This window comes from Pholcus phalangioides, unplaced genomic scaffold (genome assembly GCF_987345545.1).
Source record: "Pholcus phalangioides strain wild (caught in Gottingen) unplaced genomic scaffold, Ppha-v1.0 ptg000028l_1, whole genome shotgun sequence".
Lineage (NCBI taxonomy): Eukaryota > Metazoa > Arthropoda > Arachnida > Araneae > Pholcidae > Pholcus > Pholcus phalangioides.
In genome coordinates this window covers 6,247,754-6,264,277 of record NW_028301618.1, presented here as the reverse complement: position 1 = coordinate 6,264,277, position 16,524 = coordinate 6,247,754, and the positions used below count along the sequence as shown (strand labels likewise).

The 16,524-nt window shown below is 34.9% G+C and overlaps 1 protein-coding gene across 2 annotated transcripts in view; it reads left to right on the top strand.

Moving 5' to 3' along the window:
* The window catches only part of MED14 (mediator complex subunit 14), a 63,410-nt gene that overhangs the window by 3,546 nt on the left and 43,340 nt on the right, over positions 1-16,524 (top strand). For both annotated transcript variants that reach the window (XM_089252317.1, XM_089252318.1), the window contains exons 2-5: positions 2,199-2,411; positions 6,819-6,951; positions 14,790-14,884; positions 15,029-15,107. In XM_089252317.1, coding sequence (XP_089108443.1) covers positions 2,248-2,411; positions 6,819-6,951; positions 14,790-14,884; positions 15,029-15,107 — 471 coding nt within the window. In that variant the 5' untranslated portion in view covers positions 2,199-2,247. The remainder of the gene's footprint in view (positions 1-2,198; positions 2,412-6,818; positions 6,952-14,789; positions 14,885-15,028; positions 15,108-16,524) is intronic.

Genomic DNA, 16,524 nt, shown 5'->3' with positions numbered 1-16,524 from the left:
CATTAATTTCAGCGGTGCAGGTTATCGTTTACATTCTGAGATATTCCGATAAATTCTATTGAATATTATATCATAATGTTCGTCCAAGAAGCCTCATTGCCTAGGTTTGCATCGACAAACCTAGTATTGTGCTGAAGGTGTGCAGTTAGAACATTGCGACAACAAAGCCTAATATCACACCCCAAAGCATGCCGAAAGAATCAAGCCAAAATGCGCCTATTTGGTGTAAAAAAAAAATGCACGAATGGTTATAATGGAAAAGTATTGCAAATTAATGGAACCATAAATTTAGCCTTTCCTTTTGTTGTGTGATAATTTAACTATATTCTTCCACTTTCGACAAAATTTCTCATAAAATTAATGACCGTTTTCACAAAAATAAGGAAAGATTTTCATGAAAATGGACTCTACAGGAAAGAAGTTTGGACAGACCCCTGTTATAAGAATCAACTGCAAAACTTGAACCAAACGCTGTTTTAATCGGAATAAAGATCCTATATAACAATGCCAGGGGTCTGTCCAGACTTTTTGCACAGGGTCCTGTTTTTGTGAAAATGTACCTTATTTTTGTGAAAATGTACCTTATTTTTGTGAAAACGTTCAAAATAGCAGTGAAAGTAATACTAATTAAACAGCAACCTCATTTTCCTATTTTATTTCATTTTTATTATCATTTTCCTAGTTTTTGATGCACTCACAGCTTGTTTGTGTTTCTGGCTATATATATGCTTGTTGACACATCGTGTTGGGTGATCACCAAATTGCACGCCTTGGTCAATCCAGGGTCCCTTATCAAAAAATGTAGAACATATTTTGCAAAGAAAGCCAGATGCAAAAATGCTGTGACATAGCCAACTGTGAAGCTTCTCAAAACGTGCGATGTTCAACAAATTCGGTACTTTTGGACCCATTTTTCTAGCTTCTGTAGATGAAATTTTCTGAAAATCCGGCTCTACCGACGAATTCGTAGCATCTTTCAGCGCTTCCGATAAATCAGCAATGTCTTCCACCGCTTTCGACGAATCGGTAATGTCTTTCGAAGAAACGGAATTGTCTTCCGCCCCTTTGATAAATCGGTCATCTCTTCCGCCGCTTCCGACGAATCGGCAATGTCTTTCGAAGAATCCGAAATGTCTTTCAGCGCTTCTGATAAATCGGTAATGTCTTTCGGCGCCTCCGATAAATCGGTAATGTATCGCGCCGTTTCCAAGGTTTCGACAGCGTGGTTCGAAACCGATGAAGGAAGCAATGTTTCAGTAATTTTTTCCGGGTTAGCACAATTGGAATTATCTGTATCTGACGTCTTTTTGGTGACGTTTTCAGATCCTCGTTTAAAAAACGATGTTATGGAGCTGCATCCCCGAACGTCAGTTGGCCGTATTTTTTTAGTGTAGAAATCACTATTCCTTGAATTTCCACCTGTTGTTGGTCGACCACGCTTCATATTAAATTTTCAAAAATGAAAGCGCAATACAGGAAAAAAAACGTGCACAAAATATTCTACAATAAGCACCAACTACGCCGATTTTACGACTAACAAGAGGTTGTGATTCAAAGACCATTTGAGGAGAAGTGCGGGGCTAAAGCGTTTGTATAATGGCATAGGTTGTGCGATAAAATATCGGACGCAGTCAATCCGTGGTCAACCAGCGGGATGTCCTAACCAGAAGACTAGAAACAAGGAAAGCTCTCTCAAGGTCACGCTTTCTCCGATCGCCTTTTCAAGGTCATGTTTTCCGGTATCCAACCAACAACTTCTATAGATAAGATTACTCATCTATGGGGGAGGGGGTGGTGGTGTTGGGCCAACAATGCATGCTTAAAAAAAAGATCAATGGCTTTCTATTACGACTAGGGTCATAACTGATAAGAATTTTGTCGCACAGCAGTCGCAAAAGTTCGTTTTTTACGACGTAATTTTCATGAAGGGTTCGTTTTCTGGAATTTTGTGATGGATCCGTTTATTATCCTCCAAATTTTGTGAAACATCCTTTTTTTAGCCCCGGAATTTTGTGAAGGGTCCGTTTTTTAGCCCCGGAATTTTGTGAAGGGTCCGTTTTTTAGCCCCGGAATTTTGTGAAGGGTCCGTTTTCCGGACCCAAATTCCGGCTGGACAGACCCCTGAATGCCCTCTTTAACGATTTCGATTTTCTCTCTTGTGTAATTTTTTTCAGTGCCTGATGTTTTGTATTTTACAGGATTTTTCCTAATTCAAGTATGATCATGTAACTGAGCTCTGTCATCGGTATGGTTCCCAGACCTATTGAAGGACGGCAAACGCCTGTTGCAGGCATGCAGGTGTCGCAAGTCATGCCCCAGCAGTCTGCAGGTGGGGGCACGATAAACCTGTCTAGACTCATAGAGTTTCTTCTGCAAAGGACTTATCATGAATTGACCGTCTTGGCTGAGCTGTGAGTATAATTTTATGTTGTGGGTTGAAACAATTTTTTTCCATTAATCTCCGCAAGTTTGTTCTTAATTTGAACATACAGGGTGAACTTCACCTAATCTGCTTAACAAAAGTGGGTGATAGGCAAGTCCAAAGTGGAGCATAAAACTCTGTCCTATCTCTAACTGTTGTGAGTTTTGATGGACTAAAGGAAAAAGCGTCTCAAATCTGAAAAAAAAAAAAACAGGAGTTTGTGTGAAGTTCCTGACAGACCTAAACTCAAACTAAGCACTTACAGTCAACACTCGTTATAACGACCCCCTTACTTCCATGGCGAGTGGTGTTATATTGGGAGGTCATTATATAGAACGGTTTAAAAAAGTCCTAAAGTTTAGCTTCTCTGGAAAATTATATATTGTATCGATGTAATTTTTAAAAAAAATTCAATTTGTTGTCAATTGAAATTTTTGCCTGATCGGGCTGGGAGAAAAAACAAAAACAAAATTTAAATACAACAATAAATTATGAAGATTATACTTATACAAAAAATACTACATATGGCCTAAACCTACATTTATTTTCCACTACATGCAGTAATAAGTTCACTTGCCTGTTGAGAAAGTACGCAATGAAATCTATATATATATAATTGATTTTCTGTCTGTGTCTGTTCTTTATACAAATCTACAATTTTAGATCTGTTGTTGCCAAATTTTTCTTAAATATCAAACAGGACCCGTATTGAACAATAGGCTACTTTAAAAGTTTGCCAAAGCAAGGCCTGAAATGTACGAAAAACTTTTTGGTAACAATGATTTGTGGGCCTCGACAATCACTTTCAGGATGTTTACTTCGGTTACCATGGTTCCCTAGGAATGTGTTTTAGACATACAGTAAAATTTCAGTTAACCGTCACCATCCGGACCAGGGCAGTGACGGTTAACAGAAATCTCTTAATAAACATGTATAGTAACGTGATTTTTCACTTCGGGCTTGGGACGAAAATGAAAATAAAATCCTTTAATAGTGAATAATATATACTTATTGTATTTAATTTTGCACAAAACAATCAATGTAAACTTCAATATAAGGTCAGCCCAGGCAGTGGCGACATTGAAAATAGTGTCCTTTATGTCGCACATCTCTTCCAAAAGTCTTTGAAGTCATGGCATCATCAGATGAAAGCATGCCTTCGATAAAAGCTTTTCTGTGATATCACTTCATATTTCCAATTATGCCCTGGTCCATAGGCTGGATGAGTGGAGTTGTATTCGCTAGGAGAAAGCAACGTATTTTGCCATCATCACTTTTGAGTTCACCAGAGGGTTGTGTTGGGGCATTGTCCATCAACAGCAGTGCTTCCTGCGGCAATTGCTTTTCGTCCATGTGAGCTAACTTGAGGCATGAAAACACTGTGGAACAATTCTGAAAAGAAAAAAAATATTTTTTTTTGGTCCATCTAAGCACTTTTTTCTGCATTATAGTTCACAGGCAATGCGTTCATACTTAAATTTTTGAAACCACATTGTTTTTGGATTTACCAATTACAAGCAGGGGCAATCTATGGGTGCTCCTGCTTGTAATTGGTAAATCTGTGGCATTTGCACAGAACATAGCAGTGATCCCATCATTTCAGACCTTAAAACCTGGGGGTTTTTTTTTCCGTATTTTTTTTTTTTTCGACGACAACAGAAACTCACGGTTAAACAAGTGATGGTTGATCGAAGTTTTACTGTATATATATATATATATATATATATATAGTGGCAGCATTAAAGAAGTGACAAACCATTGTAAAGGCTTATATATATATATATATATATATATGCCTTTACAATGGTTTGTCATATATAATAGTTTATTCCTTTATAATGGTTGCCACTTTTTCAATACTCCCAGAAATTGAACAAAACCCAGGCAGCGCCAGGTATTACAACTAGTTTAAAATAAGATTTAAAAAAAAAAAAAAAATCACGTGGGAAGTGTGGGAGTGATACTATCTCACCAAAACTCTTTACTACTGTTTTAGAAGAAGTATTCAGAAAACTGGATTGGGATAAAAAAGGAATTAAAATAAATGGAGAATTTCTCAACCATTTGCGTTTTGTATACGGCATTGTTGTTATCAGTAGTAATCCAGACGAACTAGAAGAAATGATACAAGAACTGGCGAAGGGAAGTATTGAGGTCAGCTTGAAAATGAATCTGCAAAAGACTAAAGCTATGTTCAACCCCTTTGTGTTGAAGAAGAAGAGGATAATCTTGCTCAACAACACAGAAATAGAAGTAGAAAGCTATGTATACCTGAGACAAGAAATTACCATGGACAACGGAATCATTAATGAAATAAACAGAAGGATCTGGATTGGATGGAGCACTTTTGGCAAAAACTGTGTAATTCTGAAGAATCACATGCCATTATGCCTGAAAAGAAAACAGGCATAACCAGTGTGTGCTACCAGCACTGACGTATGGAGCTGAAACATGGAGCTCAAGCAAGATGATACAAAGACTACAGACAACATAAAGGAGCATGGAAAGATGTATGCTTGGCATCGCAAAGAGAGATAGAAAACGAATCACAACGAACGATAAGGAACCACACAAAAGTATATGATATCATGGAAAGAATTAAGCGTTTGAAATGGAAATGGGCTGGACATATTGCAAGAAGACAGCACAACGGATGGACCCCAAGTATTCTAGATTGGTCCCCCTGTGGTGTTAAACGTCTGAGAAGGCGTTCCCAAGCAAGATGGATTGATGAGATCAGGAAAGTGGCTGGAGTTAACTGGATGGCTAAAGCATCAGACAGAGCAGAATGGAAAAATTTAGAGACCTTCATCCAGCAGTGGATTGAAAATGGTGGTTGATGATGATCTGGATTTAATGGTGAGCAAATTCAGGGTTTTTTTTTTTCAGATTTGACACATTTCCCTTCTATTCACTATAACTTTGAAAATGGTTAAGACATGGGAAAGATTTGTTATCATGTTTTATGATTAGGTAAAGTTCACCCTGTGTATTAATAGAAATCAATATTGTGTTTTGTGATATTTGTTTGAAAGTGACGGTTATGCCAAAAAAAAGTCATCATTTTGTGACAAATATTATGTAGAATCGACCATTTTATGTCAAAATGGAAGGAAACATTTATGTCAGAAATAGGCATTTCGCATGTACCTTCCAATAAGTTCTAAATAGTTCCTGTAGGGAAAAACAAATGACATGTGAGCGCAATTGCATCATTGCATCATACATCATAACTTTCAAATTTTAATGGGCGAAAAACAAAACAGATTAAACGTGACCTAATTTTCACTGAAGTAGACTCAGAACCCTGAATCACCGAAGAGGAATACCAAAACATCGATAGCAATTCCATGCATCTCTTTTCTCCATCCTCAATACATAAACAAAAACACAATATTGCTGCAGTTTTTGCAAAGAAAATGTACTCCTGTGTGTTGACTATGAAATAATCTTATCCTTGAAGCTGATGATACAGCAGAATAACTACAAGGGTTGTCATTTTCAACTACTTTCCATAGAGGGCTATGGAATCGTGTACCACCTTTTTTTTGCAGCTGGGTTTGGTTGGAAGAAACAAACTCTACAAGAGGGATCTTGTGTGCACAGATCATAAAATTTTCAGCCTGTACTAATGATCAGGATTCATAATGGTTGGTGGGAATATGAAGTTATCAGTGTTAATTTTTAGTGATGAAAAATACTTCATACTCATTATGAAACCTGTAAATTGAAGACGATGGATCTGTCAGACCAGACATGACCCGGGCTCTGTCCCTTCTGGGATGTAAAGATGATGGATCTGGAAACTTATTATAGAAAATTATTTCATGAAATCTTGTGAAAATTCAAATAGACGTGCCTTTGATCAAATCACAAGAAAACTGTTATGATGTTGATCAAGTAGACACTGCGTACTGGAATCATAAATAATGTTATCATTCGAGTATTGTTATCACTTTTGCAAAGTATGGAATCGACAAATATCATAGCATAGGTGAAAATTTGTTTACACAGTCGGATCCCATTTTAACAAATACCGTTATACGAAAATTTCACTTTAACGAACACTTTTCTGATCCTTCAGATAGGTTTACATAGGAACAATGAAATATCAGGAATTCCTTTATAATGAAATTTCTTATAATGAAGTGATTTCTCGGTCTCTTGGAGTTTGTTATAACGGGATTCAGCTGTAGATTCTTTTTCCTTTTTTATTATTTACGAAAAATTGTCTATTACTATTTCATCAGTCATAACTATTCAAAATGATTTTCTTAAATTTAAGGCACCTACTTTCTAATAACTATTTCTTATAATGTGCGTGATAATAACTCCTTATGTGTTCATGCTATGGTCTCAAGAGCTTCATAATATATTTTCATATATTCCTCGCTAGTCTCCCAAGGAAAACAGACATGGAGAGAAAGATCGAGATTGTCCAGTTTGCCAGTCGAACAAGGCAGCTGTTTGTGCGACTTCTCGCTCTTGTCAAATGGGCTGCCAGTGCCTCGAAAGTAGAAAAATGTGGGGTAAGTAATATAATTTGAAAAGTTGAATTTTTTTTGCCCTTCAATTCGAAAATGTTCCAATATGGGTATTCTAGAACTTACCACGTGCATGGGTAGACAAAAGTAATTAGAAAACTAGAGTTATACAGTCAAATTCCGTTATACTCAAAAATTTTCAACGAATAATTCAAATACCAGGAAATACTAAAAAATTCCTAATGCATTTCGACACGCTATGGGTGTCGCCTTCAGAGGATAAGAGTATCACGCTGACTGAGTTTTCCACTTGGATTGAGTACTAAATCTTCAATCTCGGTTGCTCAGCGGAACAAAAAAACAATACATCTGCTCAAGTCAAACGTTGTGGCAAGAATAAAGCGAAGCACCTTCGTGTAAGTCTTTTGCAATAACCTGATTGGCTGCTTGCAAAATGGAGCTATCCGATTGGTCTATTCAAATTGAGAGTTGGCAACAGTAGTTGGGGTGTACGCACGTGTTTGTTTTTGCTCCTCTAAAAATAAAAAATAAGGGCAAATTTTTTTTTTGCGTTACATTCTTTAAAAACGTATAATATATACAATTTACAGCATATTTAATTCACATGGTTCGTTACTAATCCTTTTAATGTGCAATATTTATTTTAGTTAAATCCCACGTTAATTATCTAATCACGAGCTACATAGCTCTTATCAGTCAGCCGTCAATATGTCTAAGTGTAAGTTGTGCTCCGAAGATATTCTAACAATGGATGATGGATTAACATGTGTCGTATGCAGGAACATATTTCATTTTTACTGTGGTGGGCTAAGTGAAAGATCGTTCCGAAAACTCAAACGAGATGAAAGTTCGTGGTACTGTTTTACATGCAAAAATTCAGGAAATCATAGTGCACCATCAATAACTTCAGCTTCATCGATGCCGACATTAATGACTATAACAACAACATCGACATCAATAATTACACCAGTCGCAGCTTCATCAGGTGTCGCCAGCACAAGTCTATCAAATATCTCGATCTCAACAAACGCAGCATCTACTACCTCGACAGCATCAATCGCTGATAACTCCTTAGTCTCTACATCATCAATTCCGCTCATCCAACCGCCAACAGTGACTGAAAACACAGATTGCTCAATTTCAGTGAATACCCAAATGGCCTTGCCATCTAGCGATGAACAATATTTACAAAACTTACCATCCGATCTAAAACAAATAGTTGGCATAATCAACAAGTCTTTCGAAAACCAAATTACGGCACTGAAATCGTACATTTCTACTCAGTTCCTAACACTGACAGAACAGAACCATCAATATCAAATTCAAATAGCTGACCTCCAAAACAAACACCAGGAAATAATATCCGAAAACTCAGTTTTGAAAACCGAAATCACAAAACTACAAAGTGAAATTGGTGGTCTGCAACAATACTCAAGAAGATGCAACATCGAAATACAAGGATTGCCAGAGACACCAGAGGAAAATATCGACAATTTGAAAATGATTATTGTTTCTCTAATAGATCCCGAGATGTCAAATACCATCACAGCCATTCACTGCGTCCCAACGAAGATAAAGGACAAAATTAAGCCCATAATTGTCCAGTTTGATGGGAAATCCAGCAGAGACAAATTTTTAAAAGAAACAAAAACAAAGAAATTGTTAGCGTCATCAATTGATAACAGACTTAAATCGGTGCCTGTATATTTTAATTGCCACTTATGTCCATATATGAAAAACGTTTATTATCACTGTAAACAATTCAAGCAACAGAGGAATTTCAATCACTGCTGGATCAGAGATGGTAAGGTATTTTTGCGTCAATACGATGATTCCAGGGTGTTCAGTATTACTCATGTAAATGACTTAAATAATGTTTATTAATTATTAATCCCAATCTAAACTACACTGACCTGAACACCCTGGATGAACTGAAAACATACTTCTCTACCAGCAATTCAAATTTAAATAATACTAACTTTACATTTTCCTCATTTAACGTTTTCCATATAAATATACGCAGTGTTAGATCGAATTTTAATCAACTGCTAACAACTTTAGGTACCAATATTCAAAACATACATATTTTAGTCCTCTCAGAAGTCTGGATTTTTGACAACGAAATAAACTTTTTCAATATTCCCGGATTCGAAATATTTCATTGTTGTAGACAATATAATAATTCGGGTGGTATACTGGTATATGTTAACGATTTCCTAAGCCTAAAACATTTAACTTCAATCACCATGCAAACAGCTGAGATTGTTGTATTGTTTCACCAATCTTTGAAGTTTACTATTTTATCTGTTTATCGATCTCATTCATTTCTATCTACCGATTTCATTAACGAATTGAAAACTATTATTGATCGAATCAAATGTAAAAATGTTCTAATTATTGGTGATATCAATATTGACCTTCTTGACTCTAACTCTAATATTACTACTGAATACTTAAACTTATTGTGTAGTAAAGGATTTCAGCCATATATCGAAGGCATAACTAGATCTCGATCAAACACATGTCTTGATCACATATTCATACGGAATTCATCTGATATTTCTGATATATATTCTTCTATTTTTTTCTCTGATTTGACAGATCATTATGCAATAATTTGTAAGCTATGTTTTAGTATATCCACTTCAACTATCAGATCAAAACTAACTAACCGTCAGTTTAAAAAACTTGATTATCGGAAACTTCATATTTTTCTTCAAAATTACAATTTTTCATTCAATAATATTGACCCTTCTAATAATTTTGAAGAATTTTTACTTAAACTTGAAACAATAGTACACAATCACGCTAGATATATCAATTGTAAAAACAATAGATCGCAGCTGAATCCTTGGATCACTCATGAATTACGACACCTGACAAAAATTAAGCAAAAACTGTATTATAAAACACGAAAATTTCCATTCGATATCCCATTAAATATAGCCTATAAAAATGTTGTAAAGCTGGTCAAATCCAAAATAAAATCTGCTAAACTTGAATATTTTTCCTACCAATTTTCAAAATGTAACACTCCCACAAAACGCTGGAGATTCATTGATGGTATAATTAAAAAAACTGATGGTCATAATAAACTGTTTTCCTCCGATTCTGATCCTATTTCTCTGGCTCAAAACTTCAATTCCCATTTTGTTAATATTTCCACACTCAATATCAACATAAATGAAGATTTTAAGCAATACATGAAATCGAATTCTCACTCAATATACCTTTTTCCAACAACTGCTGATGAAATCTTGACAATTATTAAAAAATTACCCACTTCTGGATCTTTTGCAGAAACAATCAATACCAAGGTCTTGAAAATTCTACCATATAATATTTTGAATACTCTCTCAGATTTAATAAATATATGTATGGCTAATGGTATATTCCCGAGGTCTTTAAAATCAGCTATCGTAACACCTATTTATAAATCTGGAGATCCCAATGATTTTAACAACTTCAGACCAATCTCAGTTCTACCCTCTATCTCAAAAATATTTGAAACAATTATCAAAAATAGAATTTTTTCTTTCTTGTCACATTTCAGTTTATTTTCTAACAACCAGTTTGGATTCCTTCCTAATAAAAACACAGAAACTGCTCTACTAACATTTACTAAATTTATCGCTGAAAATATTGATAAATCTAAAAAAAGCCATTGCAATATTTCTTGATATAAGAAAAGCATTTGATAGCGTGAATCATCATATATTACTCAATAAGTTGTCATATATCGGAATCAGAGGTAATACTCTGAATCTAATTGCTTCTTTTTTAACTCATAGAACACAATCAGTTAAAATTCACAATAGCCTTAGCACCCCATTGGAAATAGTGAAAGGCGTCCCTCAGGGATCTGTATTGGGACCATTATTATTTTTAATATTCATAAATGATTTATGTAACTTAAACATAAATGGCAATATCATAACTTTCGCCGATGACACAGTATTACTTTACTCATCTGATGATTTTCAATCTCTTACTAACCTAATCAATACTGATTTAATTAAAATTCGAAAGTGGTTTGTTGCTAATGACCTTCAGATAAATACATCAAAAACTAAGTTTATAAATTTCTCTTCCCAATCTAACACTCACTTTCACCCTAATTTAATTTTCCATAATTGCAATTGTACTATTAATTCTGATTGTAATTGTTCATGTCTCGAACAAGTTACTACAATTAAATACCTTGGAGTATATATTGATCACAATCTTAAATGGAAGAGTCATACCAAGTACTTGCAAAAAAGACTACGACTAGCAATTTATAAATTTTACTATCTCAAATCTTACTTGAATCAGTCGTTTTTATTAACCCTTTATTATTCCTTGTTTCACTCACTCCTACTATATGGTCTAACTGTCTGGGGTTCTGACTACCTTTCAACCCTTTACCCTATAATCAGCCTCCATAAGAGAATAATTAGAATCATCACAAATAACTTTACTACACCATCAATACAACTTCATCAACATCTTGGAATACTTACATTACGTCAATTATATTTCTATAAATCTATTCTCCTCCTATTCAAAGGTCAATTCTCTTTGCCTTTAAATACATCTCGATCTTCAAATAGATTAAATAATATGTATTCACTTCCGCTGCCTCATAAAACACTGTTGAAGAAACATTTTACTTACCTTATCCCAAAATTCTACAATACATTACCACCAGAAATCACTCACAATACTAATTTATCATCCTTTAAAAAGTGTGTCAAGCAATACATATTCTCACTAGATGGTATAGAAAATTTGTTTTAATGTTTTTTTCACTTGCTCATATAATCCTTAAATAACGTAACAGTTTAATTTAACTACATGCTGCATCTAGTCGTTTTTGCTTTCATTCCAACATCTAAAAAAATTATATTTTTAGTTGCAGCATGTAGAACTGTTTTTAAATTGCACTCCTCTGTTGCCATTAATTTTTATTTTAATTTGAATAATTTTGATTTTTTTATTTTTTATTTGACTATTCTGTTTTCCATACTAATCTTTACTAGCATTTACCAGAATGGGTCATTTTTTGATTGACTCCTTGGTAAATTTTTTCTTTTTGTACTGTTATATGATAACAATAAATTTGATTTATATTTAAAAAAAAAAAAAAAAAAAAATTTTTCTTTCAATTCCCGCTGGTAATGAATTTAAACCCTGACGATGCGATCAGTGGTATTGATTTACTGTCATTTACTAATTTATTTTTGAAGGCCCATTTGTATGTGCCTTCGTAGAAGTCTAAATCAGCCATGCATTTCACTTTGTGAAAAGCTCTCGCTTCCTGAAACTTGAATCTATGGCCCTCTTGTCAGCAGTTAACGGCAATGATCTAACATTTCCATAACTGTTAGTATTTGATGTCTAGAACAACCCCTTAAAACATACAATTTCTCATAGCCTGAAGTAGAGGATATATGCTGTATTGCATTCACATGTGTCTCACAAACAGCTTTCAGTTTTGATGATAGGTTTTACAACCAGACAGATGGCCTAGCAATGGGAAATCCCATCTCTCCGATTGTGTGTGATATGTATATGGATGAGTTTGAATGGAAGCTATTGAACGTAGTGCCCTTTTAATTTTATAGGAGATATGTGGATGATACTTTTGGGCTTTTGGGACAGTTCCAAAGATGACTTGGAGCAATTGCTACTCATTATGAATGGCAAAAGGGCCATAGATTCAAATTTCAGGAAACGAGAGTTTTTCACAAAATAAAATCCACGGCCAATTCTACCAAGGCACATACATCCAGGCCTTCAAAAATAAATTAGTAAACAACAGTAAATCAACACCACTGATCGTATTGCCATGGCTTAAATTCATTACAAGCTGGAATTTAAAGAAAATTCGAATAAACCAATCGGATAGCTCCATTTCGCAAGCAGCCAATCAGGTTGTTGCAAAAGACTTAAAAGCAGGCGCTTCCCTTCATTCTTGCCACGACGTTTGACTTGAGCAGATGTATTGTTTTTCGTTCCGCTGAACAACAGAGATTGAAGATTTGGTACTCATCAAAATGCATTAGGAATTTTTTAGTATTTCGTGGTATTTGCCTTATTCATTGATAATTTTTTGAGCATTATTAGGCCAAGTCATCTACTCTTCCGCAAGTTGTAATGATACCTCTGCCATGATGTCAGTAATTGGCAGTGCACGCTGATTTTCGTAGAGAATAATGTTGATTAACCTTGCTTATAACGTCGATAAAAATGCAACCATCTCGGATATAATAAAATTTTTTCATCAATCTTGCTTTCGTTTTTATTACATTTTTGTAGAAAGCTCATCATATCATATATCATCATTGGAGCTCACCATACTGAGGCAGTGTTTGTCTGTTGTTCTATTGATACCTAACAAGGGGAAAAAAAATACATGTTTGACACTAACTTAATCATTGACATTACCCCCTATATTTGACATTCCCATATTTTTCATAGTTTCAACCTTCCTGCCTGTTGTTTTGTTTTGTATAAATGTCATGTTTTCTCAAAAAATGGAGGTTAGAGGTTAATTCAATTCATAATTTTAATAAGAATTTGAGATGAACTAATGAATATTTATATAATTTTAATAATTTATAAATTATATCGTGATAATTGTGACAAATAAAAAGCCTTTTTGAGATAATGTTCAATTTTTTTTTCTTCGTGAAACACATTTTCAATCGCTGCAGGACTGCTAGACTGCTACATAACTTTATTTCTCGCCAAAGGTTATTTATAAACAATAACTGGCAATTCTACCAACCACTCGCAACATTCGTGGCGAGAATTGGCAATGTCCCATTTGTATGATCACAATTACACGTATTTTTATTAGTCAAATGTGGTCAACCTAATGATAATGAAATAAAATGTTATGCACAGTATTTTATTGCATCTGATTATAGTTTTCATCCTTAAAGGGTCTTAAAATGATCAATCTCAGTTCTAAGGATGACTCTGTTAGGTCGTTAGATCAAGAGGTACGGAGTGTATGATAGAGACCAGCAACAAAAACAATTGTATTGCTTTGTTCTACACCACACATACTCTAGAAGGAAGGTGAAGGAGAAAAAAAAGAGGCCACTTGAACAAACCTGTTTGTTTTCACTTCGATCTGCTGATTTTGGCTATCTGCCAATTGGTCAGTTTCTCTCTTTTTTTTTTTATTTCCCTCTTCTGCAGAGGGATCATCATTATCACACCCTTACATTCCAGAACCCCTCCGGTCATTTTCTCTATCTTCCTCCTCGGCTATGTGCAGACATCTCTTTCTCCACCCCTATACAATTTTTTCTTCCTAGTCACAATTCTTGTATGGCTTACCTCTTTGCTCTACTATGTGCTCTACCTTAGAATGACAAAATTTTGCAGAATCATTGATGTCTGTATAACCGAGTTTGACTGTATATGCTATTGCGAAAGTCTGAATGGAGTGGCCATCCCAGTTGACCCAGCCAGTGCCAAAATTTGGGCTTTCGCAGGGGTTTGGTCAGCCACTATATGTTGGTCGCTATACACATGGCCATGAGTAGGTTTTTTGCTGCCTGGGGCAAACATTATTTTGCCAGCCCCACAACTTTAAAATCTTATAATTGAAGCCATTTATAATATGGCTAATTATAAATGGCCATAATTATCACAAGAAAATATGCCAACAGGGCGATGACCACGATATAGGGATGTATAGGGGACGGCGAAAGCTTGAATTTCGGACATTGGCCTAGTCAACTAGACTGGCCACTTCATGCTTTGGCAGTAACATATATAACTTGCTTTTAAACGTCGGGAAAGTTACTTCACGTCTTTACACAAAGTGAAATGTATTTAAAGCTGATTTCTGACTTGCATTGCAGCAAATAATGGAATTCTTAGACAAGCAGTCCATGCGCTTTGTAGAGATGGCTGACATGCTAGCTATGATGTCTCGTGAAACACTTGTGAATGCTAGGTAAGTTTCGTTCCTAGCAAGTTTTTTATTATTTCTTCCCTTGATTTTACTGAGATGACTAATGTACTTAATGTGTGATATCTTTTCAATAATCTTTTAAGCCCCAGATTTTTTTTTATCTTTTTATTTTGTTTGTTATATTAGGTTGCCGAGTTTTCATCTGCCTTGTGCGGTCGAGGTTCTTACATTAGGCACATATTCCCGTCTTCCAACTTGTATAAGAGTAAGTATAATAAAACGTTTTTAATTTGTGTAATGTGTTTGAATGATTTGATAGCTTTCTATTAGTCATGATATGTGTAATGATAATTAAAAATAAATTTTGGTTGTATCTAATGTTTAGCTCAGGGCATGAAAAACCAAACTAATTTACGCACCGAATTTCTAGTTGCAAAGTATATTTTTTCCATAAAAACGGCCCAAAACATTTCCCCCAACTTTTCTGAGACTTAGTGGGTCCCTTTCCATATTGATATAAAATCTAAAATTTTTTTGCTGTTTCTAAACTTGAATGTGGTAATCATAAATTTTAGATATTTCGGGTGCCAATTGTAATTTTCTATTCATTACGAGCACCTGACGCCCGGAATTTGCAAAGCCAATTGAATCAATTGACATGCAACAAGAAATTCAGATAAGATTGGTGCAATGCATTTTTTGAAGCAAAAATTAATGTAAGACCGGGTCTTATTTTCAAGGAAACACGATAACATTTATTTGAATGCTTTTTCAAGGATATATTGCCTAAATCAACAGATAGCCTATAAATGACCAGATATTAATGTAGGAATGTTGTGTTGCCATCTGATAGGTGAAAAGACTGGCCATCTGATAGGTGTAAAGACTGGCCATCAGAAAGACATCACACTAGCACTTCAGAGTTAATGCAAAGCCAATCAATTTATAAACATTAGCTAGTGAGGAAAAGCTTGAGAATGATAAGAATTCCAGTGTTACTCTGATATCTGTCTGGTAGTTCAAGTTCAAGTGTTACTCTGTGATTGAACAATGGCAGTGGATGTGTTTATCATGATGCCGCTTACTGCTAGGAAAGAGCACCTGAACAACTTTGCTTTAAAAAGACTAAGAATTTATTTGAAAAAAAAGCAGACAATATGCAGTAGGGAACTAAAGCTTAGCTAATTTCTGTAAACGAATGCAAATTTTCAAGGCTGAATATTGCTTGTTTACAACAGACTCCATTTTCCATTGACGGAATAGAACCCATTTTACATTTGTTTTATTCCAGCCAAATTGCCAGGTTTACTTAAAATTTTTCTTCCCAAGCAGGAGATTATAAGCGCCATTGAATCAAAACAGAAAAAGCTATTAAGTCATCTTCGATTCAGTTACCTCTTCAGTTTGGTAGTTGGTTCAAGTGCACACGGACAGCATGACACCCTATATGTCACTTGGTTCTATTTAGATAAAAAAAAACCACCTCTTTCAATAGTTCAGATGTCGATATATCTCAAAAATGTTAGAAATGGCACTTGGTTCCTTTTATATAAAAGCCGTCCATATGAAGTATTAGTAAAGTTATATATATATATATATATATTCACTTCTGTATATGGTCCACGTTTTTTTCAAAAAACGAATTTGTTGGCAATATTTTTTGACTAGCTCCTGTATATAAA